Below are 16,900 nucleotides of genomic sequence, written 5' to 3'. Positions count from 1 at the left end.
TTGTCATTTTAAAAGGCCATCCCTTGCTTGAATTTGCCTTCGGAGTTATCATCCCAGAACACAAATTAATTTAATATTGACAATATATTAATCCAAAGTAAGTATGACCTCGATTTAATGGTTAGTTGATATGGTTAAACTTTTTTTCAAGGTTAATACTAGCTAGGAGTGAAGAATATGAGAAGATGAGATTACAATGTTAATATGAAAACTTAACAAATTTTATCAGATTAAAGTATAAAATAAACATTTATGATAGAAGCATTATATTATAGAAAAGTTTAGAATTGAAAAACCCAATTATAAAGGATTTTGCTACTACTAGTACATTATATTGCATTATTTTGTGCTATTAATAGGTGTTCACACCAAAAGACCCACCCAATACGTGGTTAATGGCAAAGATGTGGTACAACCTAGCCGATGCTTCTTATCATCAATCACTGACTCATTTAGGTAGGTAAACAATACTGCTAAATATTTCCATATAAACACATAACAAATGGTTTGTCATTCTTCTTTTTAATTTTTGTAAAAATGTAGAGCTTTTCCATCCCCAAAGTCTACAAATATATGTCACTTTAATGTTAGAATGGTTTAGTTGTCCATTAGTGCGCCGACATGCAATACTTCATCATCCTTATTAATCCACAAAGAAAACATTATATTACTTTCTTATCACGTGATCTCTTGAAAAGGTGAATATATATATGAGGATCTTTTCATTTCATAATGGAGATATAACTGACTTATGTAAATGATTCTTCTCAAAATTGAACATTATGGCACTATAGATTAATTTGAATTCTCTTGGTATTCGCTTCACTATGCACTATAATTGCAAATTAACATCTGCTTATCATTTAATTCTTCTGGATACATTTGAGGAGTGTTTACCTAAATTTTTAACAGTCAGTATTTTGTTTTAGTAAAGTTAACTCTTAATTTGATAAATCAACATATTTTTATATTTTTATAAAATAATTGTCTAGGACGTGTTTTTATCATTTTTTTGTCAACTGAGGTCAATTTTGCCTTCGATGGTTACATGTTAAATTTATTCGAGTTTGTATGCCCAAACGTATGTTTTGCTGTTAAATCACTGTCTCTGGTTAAGATGAAAAACTTTTGAGTGCTCAAAACATGTTTAATCATGCTTAATTCTATATGTGCCTGTTCCAAGTCCGGAGCTTCTGGCCTTTGTTAGTCTTGTATGATTTTTGTACCCCACCTACGATAGTAGAGGGCCATTATGTCTTCTGGTCTGTGCGTCCCTCCGTCTGGTCGTTGTACCATTCGTTCGTCCGTCCGTTCGTCCCGCGTCAGGTTAAAGTTTGTTTGGTCAATGTAGTTTTTAATGAAGCTGAAGTCCAATCGACTTGAAACTAGGTACAAATGTTCCTTATGATATGATCTTTCTCATTTTAAAGCCCAACTAGACTTTGGACCCCAATTGCAAGGTCCACTGAACATAGAAAATGAAAATGTGAGCTTCAGGTTAAATATTTTGGTCAAGGAAGCTTTTGATGAATCTTGAAACTTAGTACATAATTATGTTCCTTATGATATGATCTTTCTAATTTTAAAGCCAAATAAGATTTTTACCCAATTTCACGATCCATTGAACATAAAAATGAGTATGCAAGTGGGGCATTCGTGTACTTTTGACACATTCTTGTTAATTTCAGTTTCTTGTGTTTATTTCGGAGTTTAGTATGACATCCTTTATCACTGAACCAGTGTAAATTTTTGTTTAGAGCCAGCTGAAGCACGACTCCGGAAGAAGACCCATTGGTGACATTCGGCTGTTGTCTGCTCTTTGCTGAAGTTATTGTGTCTTATATCTAATTTTTATTCTCAATTTTAAGTCATTAAACTTAAACAAATATAGTTTGTTAATTTCTACATTTTGTTTCAGCGTTCACACATTTACTTATGGAAGGAGTGTGTGTGGTTACACATAGACAACTGTCTCAATCTCATCCCATCTTCAAACTTTTAGCGCCACATTTTTTGTACCTGATAGCAATCAACACGTAAGTTCAATAAACTACCATGTATAACAGGGCACATTGACGGCTGAGTAGTCCGAGTAGTCAATAATTAAAAAAGTAGTTCATCTACATTATCACTTAACTGTCAACTCTGAGGTTCTTAGTTCGAACCCTGCATTTGACAGGTGCATACTAATTCAATCTTAATCGACAAGGATTGTCAGTGTTTCTGCCAAAGCAAGATGTTTTATACTGCAATTAGTTGTATTTATTTCCTAAATATAGTAACACAGCTATACATTTTGCAATGTCAATTTCATGTTTGTAACCCGGATTTATTTTTGTTCTCAATCGATTTATGAATTTCGAACAGCAGTATACTACAAGTGTCTTTATTATTCATCATTGATACTTTTTCTACGACCAGAGATTCATTCTGAAAGGGATGAACACAGTGTATGTTTTTCTGTCCTTGACCTACTGCTGTATATTTCCAGGGCCCTTCGGTATCCTCCACAACTCAAAACTGACCGTCATGATAAAGCAAATTGTACTAAAAGTGGTGTAACAAGCCACCAATTAATCACACTATCATTACTTTGGTCTTTATAAAATAAGATGCTTGTATCATACTATAATATTTTCCAAATTTTAATAAAACGATATCTACGTTTAAAAAATCGAACAGTTTTGAACATATCATTTTACATTTGATGTGTTCATTTCTTTATGCAATTTTTGAAATTTGACCAAGGAAAACAATCGTTTTAGCTTCACAAGTTTACAAATATCTGTTAGTGGTAAATGAAAAGCAATGTCAAAAACTAACGATTGTTTGAACAAATCGCTATAATATTTAAGGGATAAACGCAAACCTTTGATAGTTCCAAACATATCAATGGTTTTTATAAGACACATATTAGAGCATCATATTTTAAATTAAATGCTACACGTGATAAATATTGTCCATCGTTTCTATGTTTGTAAAACACATGGGTTGTTATTCCAGTTGTTCAATGTACACACACTCATACGCACTATTAAAACAAGACAATATGCTTCACCTTTAGAGTATCATACAAAACATTTGAATAGTTTGACAAAGTTCATCTTCCTATATCTATGAACAATCAAATTGCAATAAAATGCGCATGCAACTTTGGTATAAGTGCGTGAATGCCAAAAAAACAAGAAATATGTTTTACATATTCAGACGGTATATGGACAAACGATAACGTCTCCAGAATTATTATATTGAGTTCAAGAAATAATTCTCAATACTTCTTATTTCAGGCGAGGATTGGATTTGTTAGTTGCTCCTAATGGCTGGGTAGACAAAACAATGGCAATAGGAATCAAAGGGATGTTTTCATTAATTGCTAGAGGGTACGTATACCTTTCAAATAGATAACACTGCTTGGTCGATGCTTCTGCTGGTAGAGGGTTCATCCCCGAAAGTATCACCAGCCAAGTAGTTAGCACTTCGGTGTGTTGACATGAATATTAATTATAGGGTCATTTAAATGAATTTTCTGTTGACAAACCTTTAATTTTTTCGAAAAACTAAGGATTTTCTTATTCAAGGAATACATTATTTTAGCGTATTTGGTATAATGTTATGGAATTTTTGGTCCTCAATGCTCTTCAAGTTTGTACTTGTTTGGCTTTATAACTATTTTGATCTGAGCGCTACTGATGAGTCTTATATAAACGAATCGCGCGTCTGGCGTATTAAATTATATTCCTGGTACCTTTGATAATTATTTTGACCACTGTGTCGATGCCACTGCTGGTGGACGTTTCGTCCCCGTGGAAATCACCAGCCCAGTAGTTAGCACTTTGGTGTGTCGACATGAATATCAATTATATGGCAATTTTGATAAATTTCCTGTTGACAAAACTTTTAATTTTTCGAAAAACTTAGGATTTTCTTACTTCAGGAATAGATTACATTAGTGTATTTGGCACAACTTTATGGAATTTTGGGTCCTCAATTCTCTTCAACTTTGTACTTGTTTGGCTATATAACTATTTTGATCTGAGCGTCACTGGTGAGTCTTATAAAGACAAAACGCGCGTCTGGCGTATTAGATTATAATCCTGGTACCTTTTGATAATTATATTTAGTTGTGAAAAAAAATCTTTATTGCTTAACGTTATGAAGATCTTATTCCCGGACTTCACTCGTTTTTTTTTTTAATTCAAAATAAATATTCCCTACATTATACTATGGCGATTTATATGTATAACTTCTTTGGCCGCAAAATCATTTTACAAAGTCAAACGTAAATTTCAAGTTCTTGATAACATTCAAATTTTTTCCTTTAGAAAATTGTAGATCAATTTTTGTCCAGATAACTCTTCAATATACATGTAGATCTAGTGCTTTCTTTTTGCATGAAAATATATTTTATACTTGATATTTATTGAAAATAAAGAGGTACAAATAACAGAAACAACCATGTTTGTATCATATCTATATATGTGCCAAATTATAGATGCCAGATGTCGTTGTAACACAATTAATCATGGTAGAAACGTTGATTTTAGTTTCCAAGTCGTGAATATTTCTTAGACTTTGACTTGATTTTATAAAAAAAAACTTTAAATATACTTGCTATAGTTATTCCCCTTTGAACATGTATGATATTTTGCTTCACTTACCTGATATTGGTCACATTCTACCCGTCTTGAAATTTGAGATAATCTGATAATACTTTATTAAAGATGATATGTTTTAAACTTATTAAACACAAATTAAGGTACAAGACAAAATATTTAAAACCAATTTCATACACAGTTATTGTATTGTGTTCTTTTTGTGTTCTTCACTGTTAAAGTCAATCTTAACATATAATTTTAGTTTATTATCTTGATAGATATATATCGTTTTTAGAATAAATATTTGGAGAATGGATACACATGGGACATTGCCTGAAGATCTTAAGAGGAGAGGGGTATGTATGTTCCTCCTATAATTAGTGTCAAACATACCAAACGGATATTCAATCATATTAGTCGAATATATATTGACAATGACATGACAAAAAAAACGACAAACGGTTAGAATAAATGGCAACCAACGGTGTACAACACATGACATAATCAAAGTACTGACCTTAATGTCATTAGGATTGGTCACAAGTACTTGTCTCAGAAAAAAAAATCAAACGTCTTTACCCAAAGTGAGGTTTAGGTACATATAACCGTAAAATTTTATATCGGTCATCCGATGTAAAAATCATAGTCTATTTCGGTAGGTCACAGGAAAAGAGGATGTGGTTGTTGTTACTACATTTGGAACACAACCGTCGTCATTGGTGAAAAGGGTATTCCATGACCTTCAAATAATCATGATGGCGTCTGCAAAAGGTTTCAATGAGATGATTCCAACATCACCACTTTGAACTATTGTTTTGATAGCTTCTTTTCAAATAGAAACCATATGTAAAAAAAACTGGAAATCCGAAGCTCTTGTATGAACAAAATTTCATTATATTTAAACATGTATTCGTGTCTATTAAAAGACATAAGAGATTCCTTGTTCTATGATACTAATAGTGTATTGTCGGTACATTCAAGTCATCATCTCTATCATCGTTATTATTGTTTTGTCTTTTTTTTCAATAGATAGACTCGTATAGTATTGTATATTCCGAATTATTGCATGCTCTTATTAATATTGTATAATAACTTATTGTTATTCAGAGTGGATTCATAAGTACGGTTTACTTGTGTACAATCATTTTTACTTGGAGTAAATACAATACGTTTGAACTAAACAATTAGTTCTGGAATATTTTACCAACTGGGAGATATATATTCCATATGCAAGCGCTGCTGGAATGTTACTCAACAAAAAGATGTAGAATAAAAATTGTCGACATATTCAACGTATTTTTTATCTATAATTTCAAGTTTAATTTAATTTGAAGGAACATTCATATTTTTGGTTTATAAGCATATTATGTTTGGAAATTAGACCTATAATGGGAATATTGGTTTAATGTGTATCTTTTACAAAAATCAATAACTAAAAGTTGACTTACTATACCATGGTCAGTCAATGAAATGTTCAAAGTATGGTTAATATATTTATATTTTATTTCAGTTATTGAATACAAACATACTTCCAGGATATCATTTTCGGGACGATGCATTGCTGTTGTATCAAGCCATCAAAAATTATGTCTCAAAATATGTCAAGTTATATTATGGTAGGTTTTCATTCATTAATAATATACCAAAAACAAAGCAGACTTTTAAAAGGGTCAGATAAAATAATCGACCAGAATTTGTAAAAAAATATTAGGATGAATCGATTTATTACTATTTAACAACGGTATACTACATTTGCCTTCATTTATAATCGAGCTTGTTGAATACACGCATAACATTAAGATATTTATGGTACACATGCTACACGAATCATGGACAAGAATATCTGCATTTCATCATTGATCCTCATTTGCAGTATACCAGTACAACTTCTGCTATATATAGCAGAATATATAACAACAATGTTGAGAAAAACTCAATTTACTTAAATTTATTGATTATATATGTTGAACAGACGTTGTTAACTCAGTCGGTAAATAAAAAAAATAAATCAATAAGATTATTTATAGTTTGTTTATAACCCTTGAATTACATGTATGCCATCATTAATTGCTTTCAGACAAGTCTTAGAAGATATTTGATTGTTTATAATCCTTGAACTACATGTATGCCATCATTGCTTTCAGACAAGCATGAGAAAATATTTGATTGTTTATAACCCTTGAAGTATATGTATGCCATCATTGCTTTCAGACAAGCCTGAGAAGATATTTGATTGTTTATAACCCTTGAATTACATGTATGCCATCATTGCTTTCAGACAAGCCTGAGAAGATATTTGATGACTGGGAGATAATGAGCTGGGGAAATGAATTGACAAAGGCTAGAGAGAAAGGGGGATGCGGAATATTAGTAAGTAGCATATTTAAATTTCATAATACAAAAATGGTTTGTTTAATCTCAAAGTCACAAAGAGATTTTTCTCGCGGAGTTGAAAACCCGTTGGTAGCCTTCTGCTGCTATCTCTCTTTGTTCGAGCTGTTGTCTCTTTGACACACTCCCCATTATATTCATAATTTTATTTCAAAACGTTTAGTATAAACTTACCATGCGCTGCAAGTCGAAGAAAGCCCGCACACCGGTTTAAGAGAAACTATTTGTCAAATATCAAAGATGATATAAATGTACATTGATAGACACAGTTTCAGGGTAATACCAGCAATTTATTCAATATAGCGGACAAAGAAATGCGGTATAATTAACTCTTTCGTTATTTTCCAAAAAACCTCACTTCAGAATTTAAGAAACAAAATAAATAATTTAGAAGTGTAAGAAGAACATCATGATGTGTTTTAGATAATAAGACAGGAAATAATGTATAAATAGGACAATATAATCGAGTAGATTCTAATAAAGAAAAATAATAAGGCAGCATGATTTAAGTAACAACCATAAGATAAGGCATCTCACCAGCCTAGTATCTTTGATAAGATTAGTTTTATTAGCCATGATGGTATAATGTAAAGTTTTAACCTTATTACTCCTTATTCTTGAAATCAGAAATATTCTGTGTTCTGTTTCTTTTAACCACTGTTTCTGCCATTATCATCATGTCTTTGCTGTTTGATTTGATCACTCATTGCTGTTAATATGATTGAATGTTATGCGACTGTCATACAGGTGACAGATTTGCTAGTTACAAACCAAGTTAAATTTATGGGTTTTTTTTAAATCAGGAAAAGTTCATACTAAGTTTATAGGGATATGACAGATGTTTTAAATTCGCATCGTGTGTTTTGGCTTTTATTTTTGCCGTTTGATAAGGGATTTTTGAATTTCACTTGGAATTTTTTTTGTTTTACCTTTTTTCCGAATGGCAGTCGATCAACCGTTTGGAATATGACCTTCTGTTCAATAATTACCCTGAAAACAGTATCGATCTTGATCCCTTCTGAAAAAAAATATCTGTTTAACAGTTTGTAATAGACTTATCTGAATGACGACATTTTTGTACTTTGTAATTGATATACCTAAAGAAAACAGATGGGATGTGATATTTGTGAACGTATAAGATTTCTGCATATTGATTTTTATCTGCGAATGATGTCCTTGTACCGATGATAAAATGAAATAAATGTATGAAAATTTTGTGATTCGAACCTCTGTTGTAATTATTTTACAGTTATATAAAAAGTCTTGTTCCATTACAGGGTGTTCCGAACAACGGAAAATTTGCAACAGTAGAGGACCTTACAATAACATTGACATCCATTATTTATACATGCAGTGTTGGACATGCATCGACAAATTTTCCGCAATATGACGAATATGCGTTCCCGCCGAATTATCCGGCATGCTTAAAAGGAACGCCACCAAAAGACAAAGTAAGTAATTTTAGTGCACTATTTTAATGTGATATAAACTACCAAACTCATCTTTACAGGTATTGTGTCAATATTTCTTCTGGACCTATAAAAATACTCAAAAATAATTTGTTGATATCGATTTGCAGCCGGAAAATGCCCAGTACTGATAGAACGTGTATAAGTTGACACAGTTATAAATTTAAAATGAAGATATGAATACGCAGTTGTCTATAAGATGAATTTAAGTGTTCATGTTATGTAAGTGCATTATGTTGAAATATATTATTTTTATACTAGTATTCAAATATCGTAACGTAATTGTCGAACATGTTAAATTGCCACTGGACGTACATTATCCAACAAACAATAAATCGACAATTTTAAAAAGTTAATTAGAAACAAAAAATGTCAGAAGAAGGAATGGCTATTTCTTGTCATCAGAATATAGGGCGTATTTGTTAAGGTGCAATACCAGGATTTATTTCACCTATAAATCTATAAATCTTTGTTAAATTTGCCAAAAACATTTGCAAAAAATTGTGCAGAATGTATGTGTCTTTGAAATACAGAATACTTAAACATGAGTAAAGCCTATCCTGTCCATTATTATAGACACAATTGCACATTATATATTTTTCGCATATAAGAAAATAACCATCACTAGAAGGTAAAATCATATGGTCACCCTTTTTCACTTTGTAAAAACTGAAGTAACCATTAAACTTCAAGTTGTCAAACTGGTCTATATATATACGAACACATCAAATATAACAAAAATGTAACAACCTAGATATATGTTTATGAATCAGAATTTTCACTGTTATAAAATGTATGATTATTTTCCTACAACTGTCAAATTCAAAGGAATATTATTTTCGAACCTTTTACAAATGCAACCGGATGGGACGTGGTATTACACCTTGATACATATGTATCATTTTAAAACCTATAAAATTTTATGATATATCTTGCAGAGTCCATTGACTGAAAATGACATTTTGATAGCATTACCAGATAAACCAACAACTCTTGATATCATGACAGTTACTAAAATTCTCAGTGATAGAGGGACCAATAGTATTGGAGATTTCGAAGTGCAGTATATATTTGATCCACCTGCCAAAAATATAGTTAATGAGTAAGTCTGATTTGTCATCACGTTTTTATCTTTTATGAGTGAAGTTTCACCCCTAGCCATGTGCAGTTTTGAATAGTTCTAGAGTATAATATTACAAACAATATTGAATTCAGATCTGTTTATTTGATATTTACATGTTAACTGCATTTTCTGGAATTTTATGGCCAATATTGACCCTTCTTGAAACAACTTACAATCGAGTTTTAAAACGCTCCCACTTTACCTAGTACCCAAAGCCACCAAGTCATGGATTTATGTCAAGTATTAAAATTGTCTGTGCTAGAGAAACCTTTATTATTATATGTAGGAAACGGTTTTTATAAATGCTAAATATACCCAGCACAGATACCAGGATTGAAATTAAGGCTTTTCTACCCCACGAATAGATAACCTCACCAAAGCCTTTGGGAATTTATGGTCCTCGATCTTCAACTTTGTCCTTAATTTTACCTTTTTAACTTTTCTGATTCGTTGACGAGTCTTTTGTAGATGAAGCATCTGGCGCAGAAAAACAAATTAGAATAAAAAAAAAAATAATAATCCTGGTATCTATAATGAGTTCATTGAATATTTTTTCTCAAAAACCTGAATATTCAGATCTGTTTAATGTTTGCTATTCTCAGTGGACTCTTATAGTTAATTTCTAGCTGGAAGTCAAGATGTCAAAAATCAGACCTTATTGTATCTGTAGAGTCCTTTATTTCAAGTGTGTGTGCGTGTGTGATGGGTCAGATTCGCTCAATATTGACAAAAAGCTTTGCAGCAATTTGTGAAAGGAAATAATATGTATTGCTGAATGTTAGACTAAAAGATAAAGTTTGATTCGTTTCATTTTTCGTATGAAGCTCTGGTATGAAGTCTGTTTCATATGAATTAAACAAATCGTTGACACGAAGAAGAGGACCGCTGGTTTTTGGGATGAGATTGCTTTTACGCAATCTGTAGACTTATACCATTGACTCAGGGCCATGCCCTTACGTCAATTGTTTTATTCTAAACATCAATGAACATCTCAGATTCTTGAGATTGTCTAGCTTTAAATGGTATAAAAAACAAAAGGATTGAATTTAAACAGCTGTCCTATAATGCTCTTCTGATAATCTTCATGTGTCGATATTTCCCTTGACTTGTATGCGTGTTTTTAACAACACGGAAAATCAGAATTAAGCAATATTTATATTAGTGTTTTTATAAATTTAGGAACACGTCAGAGGGAATTCTCCAGTTTTGAAAACATGCGATAGTTCTCTGAATTCCGATCGATAAATCTATTTCTGTCATATAAGAACTGAAATGCAGTTTCATATATGGCACCGTTTTGAAACTGATATTTGATATTGTACTTCAATAAAGAAATGGAGGTCGTTTAATTAACATTTGATATACGTCCTTGCTACAAATCACAAATCTAGGGTTTGTTTATGTTATTATGCGTATGCCTATAGTTTTCTAGACTTCATTTATCAGATTAAATGGTTGCTCTGGATTCTCCACTCCATTTATTAATTTGAAACTCACGAGATCCTTTCTATGTCTGTCTGATAATAAGGTTATTGTTTTTGCATAATTTTAAATCATATGCATCATTTAAATTAAAATAAATGTAGTCCACAACGTAAAGGTATTACTAGAACAACCCTTCACCCATAATGGAGTCTTCCATATTATCGCTTCGAGTTGTTTCCCTTCTGTTAGTAATATTTGTCAAACGACGATACGTCGAGAAAAATTTACTCGTTCTGTCGATAGAGGTCGTATTATATTGAAACCGATCGCAGTTTAAACAGAGGAATGTGTACGGAAAGAAGTCATGCCCACTGACCCAAAGGAAATTAAACATTTAAAGAGTTAGGAATAGGGGTTCCACCTTGAATTCACGTAGGAAAATAGTTGACAAGGTCCTTCTCTCACTCTCATTGACTGCTGCGGAAAGTCAACTTACAATTTATAGTACAAAATGAAACACAATATGTACATTGTTCATACACTTGTATCATGGATTTGCTATTTTTAAAGTTAAATAACTATCCAGATAATTACAATTTACGAGTATTTTACACGTGCAGTTGAATTATTTTTGAAAATAATAATACTAATACATGTATCAACGAAAACAATTACATTCGTATTCCTCAGAGCAATCTGCTCTTTGATTCATGTATGACAATTGTCCTTTAAAAATGCGTTTCAAATGTATCAAACGTTCATTTAGACATTAGATAGATTTTATTTTTGCGGAAGAAATCTCTGTAATACAGATGTTTTTTTACACCGAGGTTTCCGAAATCACAAACTAGTCAAAACATTTCATGAATTGTATCTTGAGGTATAAAAGGGGGGAGGTGTTAAGATCTCAAAACATGTTTTACCCTGCCGTTGTACCTGTTGCAAGTCAGGAACCTGTGGTCTTTTTATGTCTTGTATGATTATGAATTTGAGTTTTAGTGTGACGTTAAAAAAATACTGAACTAGCACACAGTTTTGTTTAGGTGCCAGTTCAAGAAGGCTTCCGGGTGAGGTATTTTCTCTATCTACTGAAGCCCCCATTGGTGGCTTTCGGCTGTTTTCCGCTCTTTGGTCGGATTTTTGATACATTTACCATTTCCATTCTCACCTTTAATAATAAACAAAACCCATGTATTTCAAGTACGTTATGCTTACAGTGGGAGGTGAACAGAATTCAATGGATGAAATATAAGATAGTAATAATAATCGATATTTTTTTTTTCAGATTCAGAGAAGAACTAAAAGATATTAGTAAAACAATCAAAGAAAGGAACAAAATAAGAGATCCACCTTATATCTGGCTTGACCCTGACTTTGTGCCTAATTCGATTAGTATTTGACATGACACCACATTTTACCATCATCTTTTTGTGCCATTGTGAACTTTTTTTCCAGTCAATATAAAATGTTTTAAAGATATTGTGTTTTTGTATATGACTACCCAAACTATTTAAAAAGATTGAGAGTTTGGTAAAAATCGAATATTTTCAATAACAATGCTTTTAACATGTTTTACCAGCTTCAATCTGCTCCTGTGAAGTTCTATGGTTAAACATAATAAAGATATATAAACATTGAGCAACATTAACTCCTTAAACACTGAATAACTTAAAAAAATCAGAAGTTAGAACGATTGAATGACATCATTTGAAAAGATTTTTAGTATATTTATAACCCACGCAACGGGTTGCGGAGGGTATAATGTTTTTGACCCGTCCGTCTGTCCGTCAGTCCGTCAGTTCTGTTTCTTGTCATCACAACTCCTCTCAAACCACACAACAAAATTTCACGAAACCCATTTAGATAATAAGGACATTCTATGTAGTTGTGCATATCGACAGGAAATTGCGATTTTTCTTTTCTTTCTACGAGTTACGCCCCTTTCAACTTATTTAATTTAATGTACTACTGCAACAGTTTGGCATCGCAACTCCGCTCAAACCACACAACCGAATTTCACGAAACCTTTTCAGATGATAAAAACATACGACGTAGATGTGCATATCGACAGGAAATAACGATTTAATTTTTTTCTAGGAGTTACGCCCCTTTGAACTTATTAGTTTCAATGTACTTCTGCAACAGTTTGTCATCGCAACTCCTCTATACCACACATCACAATTGTATGAAACTTTGTAGATAAAAAGGACATACTCATGTACATGTGCATATTGACTGGATATTAGAATTCATTTTTTATTTCTTATACAATTTTTTTTCTTACACATATTTTGTTTCTCCATTGACTATGTGGGGACGAGGGGTATGTGAGCGCGCTCACTAAGGTTCTTTATTTTTTTGTATTCTTACTTCACATTCATGTTACTGTTTAAACATAATTAACAGAATTTCCCTTTTCCTTTCGATATCAGCAGCAGAGCGTGATTGTATATTGTTGATAATTTTTACTGTTCACGTTTTTCGAAATATCTATAATAATAATTTTCGAGATTAATGTGATAGGATATGTATTTCCTATTAAAACACAAAAAAATGGGGAAAAAATACATTTTGTGTGTCAAAAATGCCCTTTTAGGGAAAGGGGTAATTGACCAGTTCGACATGTTGACTTCCTTTAACATTTAATTTTGCTTAACATTTTTAGGCAGTTAAGCTTCCTTATGCGAGCACCCTGGATTTGTGCTCTACCCTATAAATGCTGAAATATGTGCCATTGTTATTATCTAGCTGGATATTATGTTATTAATAACTTATTGGACAGTTTTTTTTATACTTTTAGTTCGGGTTTACAAAATATATGACCAGAAAAACCTTAAATGATCGTCGATTTTCCCAAAAGTTTTGGTGTTGCACATAGGAAGTAGAGCACATAAGGAATCCTTATGTAGTTTATTATCCCCTGAACTTTTGGTTAAGATGTCTAAGTACAAATGTATGAAATATTTTATCGCCGAAAATCTCTAAAGACAAGTAGTTTAGATTTCCCAAATGGCAAAGTCGTAGGAATATTGTTTGTCGTCAATACGTAGTCAACTACGTCAGTAAGTTCAACTGTTCACGCTGTTGGCGGCAATTTTGAATTAGAAGATAAAATTTTCGTATCTTTTCAATTTGGACGCAGGGGTTCAAATTAACGGTTGTCAAGAAATCTGCGACCTCCCACTTTTGCACTCGGACTTTCAACTTAGTAACTAGCTACGCCCGACATGCCCGACGGACCTTGAAAGAAAATAAAAAAATAACTTTGCAAACATTTTTACCTAAGTTTCCTAATAAACGATCTCAACTTATTTTCATCATTATTTTTCATGACAGCGATGTTCGTTTTGTTTAACCGTTAGCTTTAGACAGAAAATCGCCGACAAATAGTATTTAACTACAACTAAATCGTATCTGATGACAAAAACGACATTGTAAACACAATAAAATGGCTGCCGTGATGACAGAATTTAACAATACCGGATCCGAATCCGGAAGCGGATAAGGGTAATTCCGGGTTTGGCGGTCAACTATAAAAAAATCCAGACTTGTGACAAAATACATCTATGCATAGTAAATGAATATAAACACTAGAATTGAAAGCAAAAGATATGTATTAAAGAAAGAAACAGCAGAAAATATTTTATATAGAAACTCAAATTTACTTTTTGACAAATTTTAATGTCAAAATCCAATACAATGTGACAGCTGGGAACAGTATATCTAACAATATACATGTATATTTTCCTGGTGACAGTATACATTTTCTTTATCAGTGATAAATGTTGGTAATGCATGTAGTATGCTTTTAAAGTTAAACATATTACTGCAATTTCAAGAGGTATTTTTTTCTTCTCAATTTTGATAGGTCAGTTAAAATAGCTGGAAGTTTCTTTTATAAAAAAGAAGATGTTGTATGATTGCCAATGAAACAACTGTCCACAAGAGACCAAAATGACACAGACATTTACAACTACAGGTCATCATATCGCCTTCATAAAAAGAGCAAAGCCCTTAATGCACAGTCAGCTATAAAAGGCCCCGATAAGACAATGTAAAACAATTCAAACAAGAAAACTTTATATGGCTTATTTATATAAAAAAAATTAACGAAAAACAAATATGTAACACATAAACAAACGACAACCACTGAATTACAGGCTTTGGACATGGGACAGACACAAATAGTGCGACTATAGTATATGATACCTCAATGTAAGACTAAGCAAATCATCTGATATATAGGTGGAGTACATTGGGCCACTCTACCCCCTCCTGTTTGATAACTTTGAAACGGATGAGATCCCCACCCCTCGACCATATAAATTCATATATGAGACTAAATAACTAATCAAATGAAATATAGGGGAAGTCCCTAGGGTCACCCCACCCCTCATGTTTTAGAACTTAGAAACAGTCAAGATTCCCACCCCTAAACCATATTTATTCATGTATTGAACAATATATATAATAAAATGAAATATGGACTAGTCCCTGAGGGTCATCCCACCCCTCCTGTTTGAGAACTTGGTTTTGGTCGAGATCCCTACCCCTAAACCATATAACTTAATGTTTTCGACAATATAACAAATCAAATGAAATATTTAGGGGGAGTCCCTGGGGGTCACCCCAACCCTCCTATTTGAGAACTTGAAAACGATCGAGATCCCCACCCTAAACCATATATATTCATATATGGGACAATAAAACAAATCAAATGAAATATAGGCGTAGTTCCTTGGGTACGCTTCCACTTCTGTTTGAGAATATGAAAACGGTCGAGATCCCCAATCTTAAACCATATATATTCATGTAAGGGACAATACTAGTATTAAAAATCAAAAGACTTATAAGGGGGTCCCTAGGGTCACTGTACACCCTCTTGGTTGAGAACTTGGAAACATTCGAGATCATCAACCCCAAACCATATGTATTCATGTATGGGACTATATAACTAATCAAATGATATATAGGGTGTCCCTGGGGATCACCTACCCCTCCTATATGAGAACTTGGTAACGATCAAGATCCCCACCCCTAAACCATATATTCATGTATGGAACAATATAACAAATCATATGAAATATAGGTGGAGTTCGTGTGGCCACTCTACCACTTCCTTTTTGAAAATTTGAAAACGGTCGAGATCCTCGATCTTAAACCATATATATTTTTGTATGGGACAATATTATAAATCAAATGAATTATAAGGGGTCCCTATGGTCACTGCACACCCTCCTGTTTGAGAACTTGGAAAAATTCGAGATCCTCACCCCTTAACCATATATACTCATGTATGGGACTATATAACAAATCAAATAAAATATAGGGGAAGTCCCTACGGTCACCCCATCCCTCCTGTTTAAGAACTTGGAAACAGTTGGGATCCCCGCCTCTAAATTAAATTATTGCCACAGTTTTAATAATGATGCTTGGTGTTTGGTTAACTGCCTACAGCGCTTACAGTGCTTTGATTAATATTTGCGACTTCAATCTTTCTATCATAGTTTCTGCTAAAACTGTAAACAAGGAACAATTGTCTAGCAAGGGAAATAATTTCCATTTGGTTTAATTGACGATATCTATCAAGTGACTTATCTTGTTGAACATCTTCTACATTAAACAAGAATGTGTCCCCAGTACACGGATGCACCTCCGCACTATCTTTTTCTATGTTTAATGGACCGTGAAAATGGGGGGGGGGGGGAATTTCTATTTGGCATTAAAATTAAAAAGGTCATATGTAGGGCAATAACTTATAAAAAGTGTCAAATACCAATTTTTGTCATGTTAACTTATTTCCCTTTTTTTGCCTCGACTGCGACGAAAGACACAACGACGACAACGCGGTAAATTATTTGTTTAAAGTTTTAAATTTCAAAAGGTAGAAGACCTGA

The 16,900-nt window shown here is 32.6% G+C and overlaps 1 protein-coding gene across 2 annotated transcripts in view; it reads left to right on the top strand.

Moving 5' to 3' along the window:
- LOC134697198 (polyunsaturated fatty acid 5-lipoxygenase-like) overlaps positions 1–12,482 on the top strand; it is a 48,985-nt gene extending 36,503 nt beyond the window's left edge. For both annotated transcript variants that reach the window (XM_063559292.1, XM_063559291.1), the window contains exons 7-15: positions 360–456; positions 1,919–2,036; positions 3,288–3,380; positions 4,891–4,951; positions 6,106–6,211; positions 6,874–6,965; positions 8,264–8,437; positions 9,394–9,557; positions 12,289–12,482. In XM_063559292.1, the coding sequence (XP_063415362.1) occupies positions 360–456; positions 1,919–2,036; positions 3,288–3,380; positions 4,891–4,951; positions 6,106–6,211; positions 6,874–6,965; positions 8,264–8,437; positions 9,394–9,557; positions 12,289–12,403 (1,020 nt within the window). In that variant the 3' untranslated portion in view covers positions 12,404–12,482. The remainder of the gene's footprint in view (positions 1–359; positions 457–1,918; positions 2,037–3,287; positions 3,381–4,890; positions 4,952–6,105; positions 6,212–6,873; positions 6,966–8,263; positions 8,438–9,393; positions 9,558–12,288) is intronic.
- The last annotated feature ends 4,418 nt before the right edge of the window (positions 12,483–16,900 follow it).

The sequence above is a fragment of the Mytilus trossulus genome, chromosome 14, assembly GCF_036588685.1.
Source record: "Mytilus trossulus isolate FHL-02 chromosome 14, PNRI_Mtr1.1.1.hap1, whole genome shotgun sequence".
Taxonomy (NCBI): domain Eukaryota; kingdom Metazoa; phylum Mollusca; class Bivalvia; order Mytilida; family Mytilidae; genus Mytilus; species Mytilus trossulus.
This window is presented reverse-complemented; position numbering and strand designations above follow the sequence as displayed.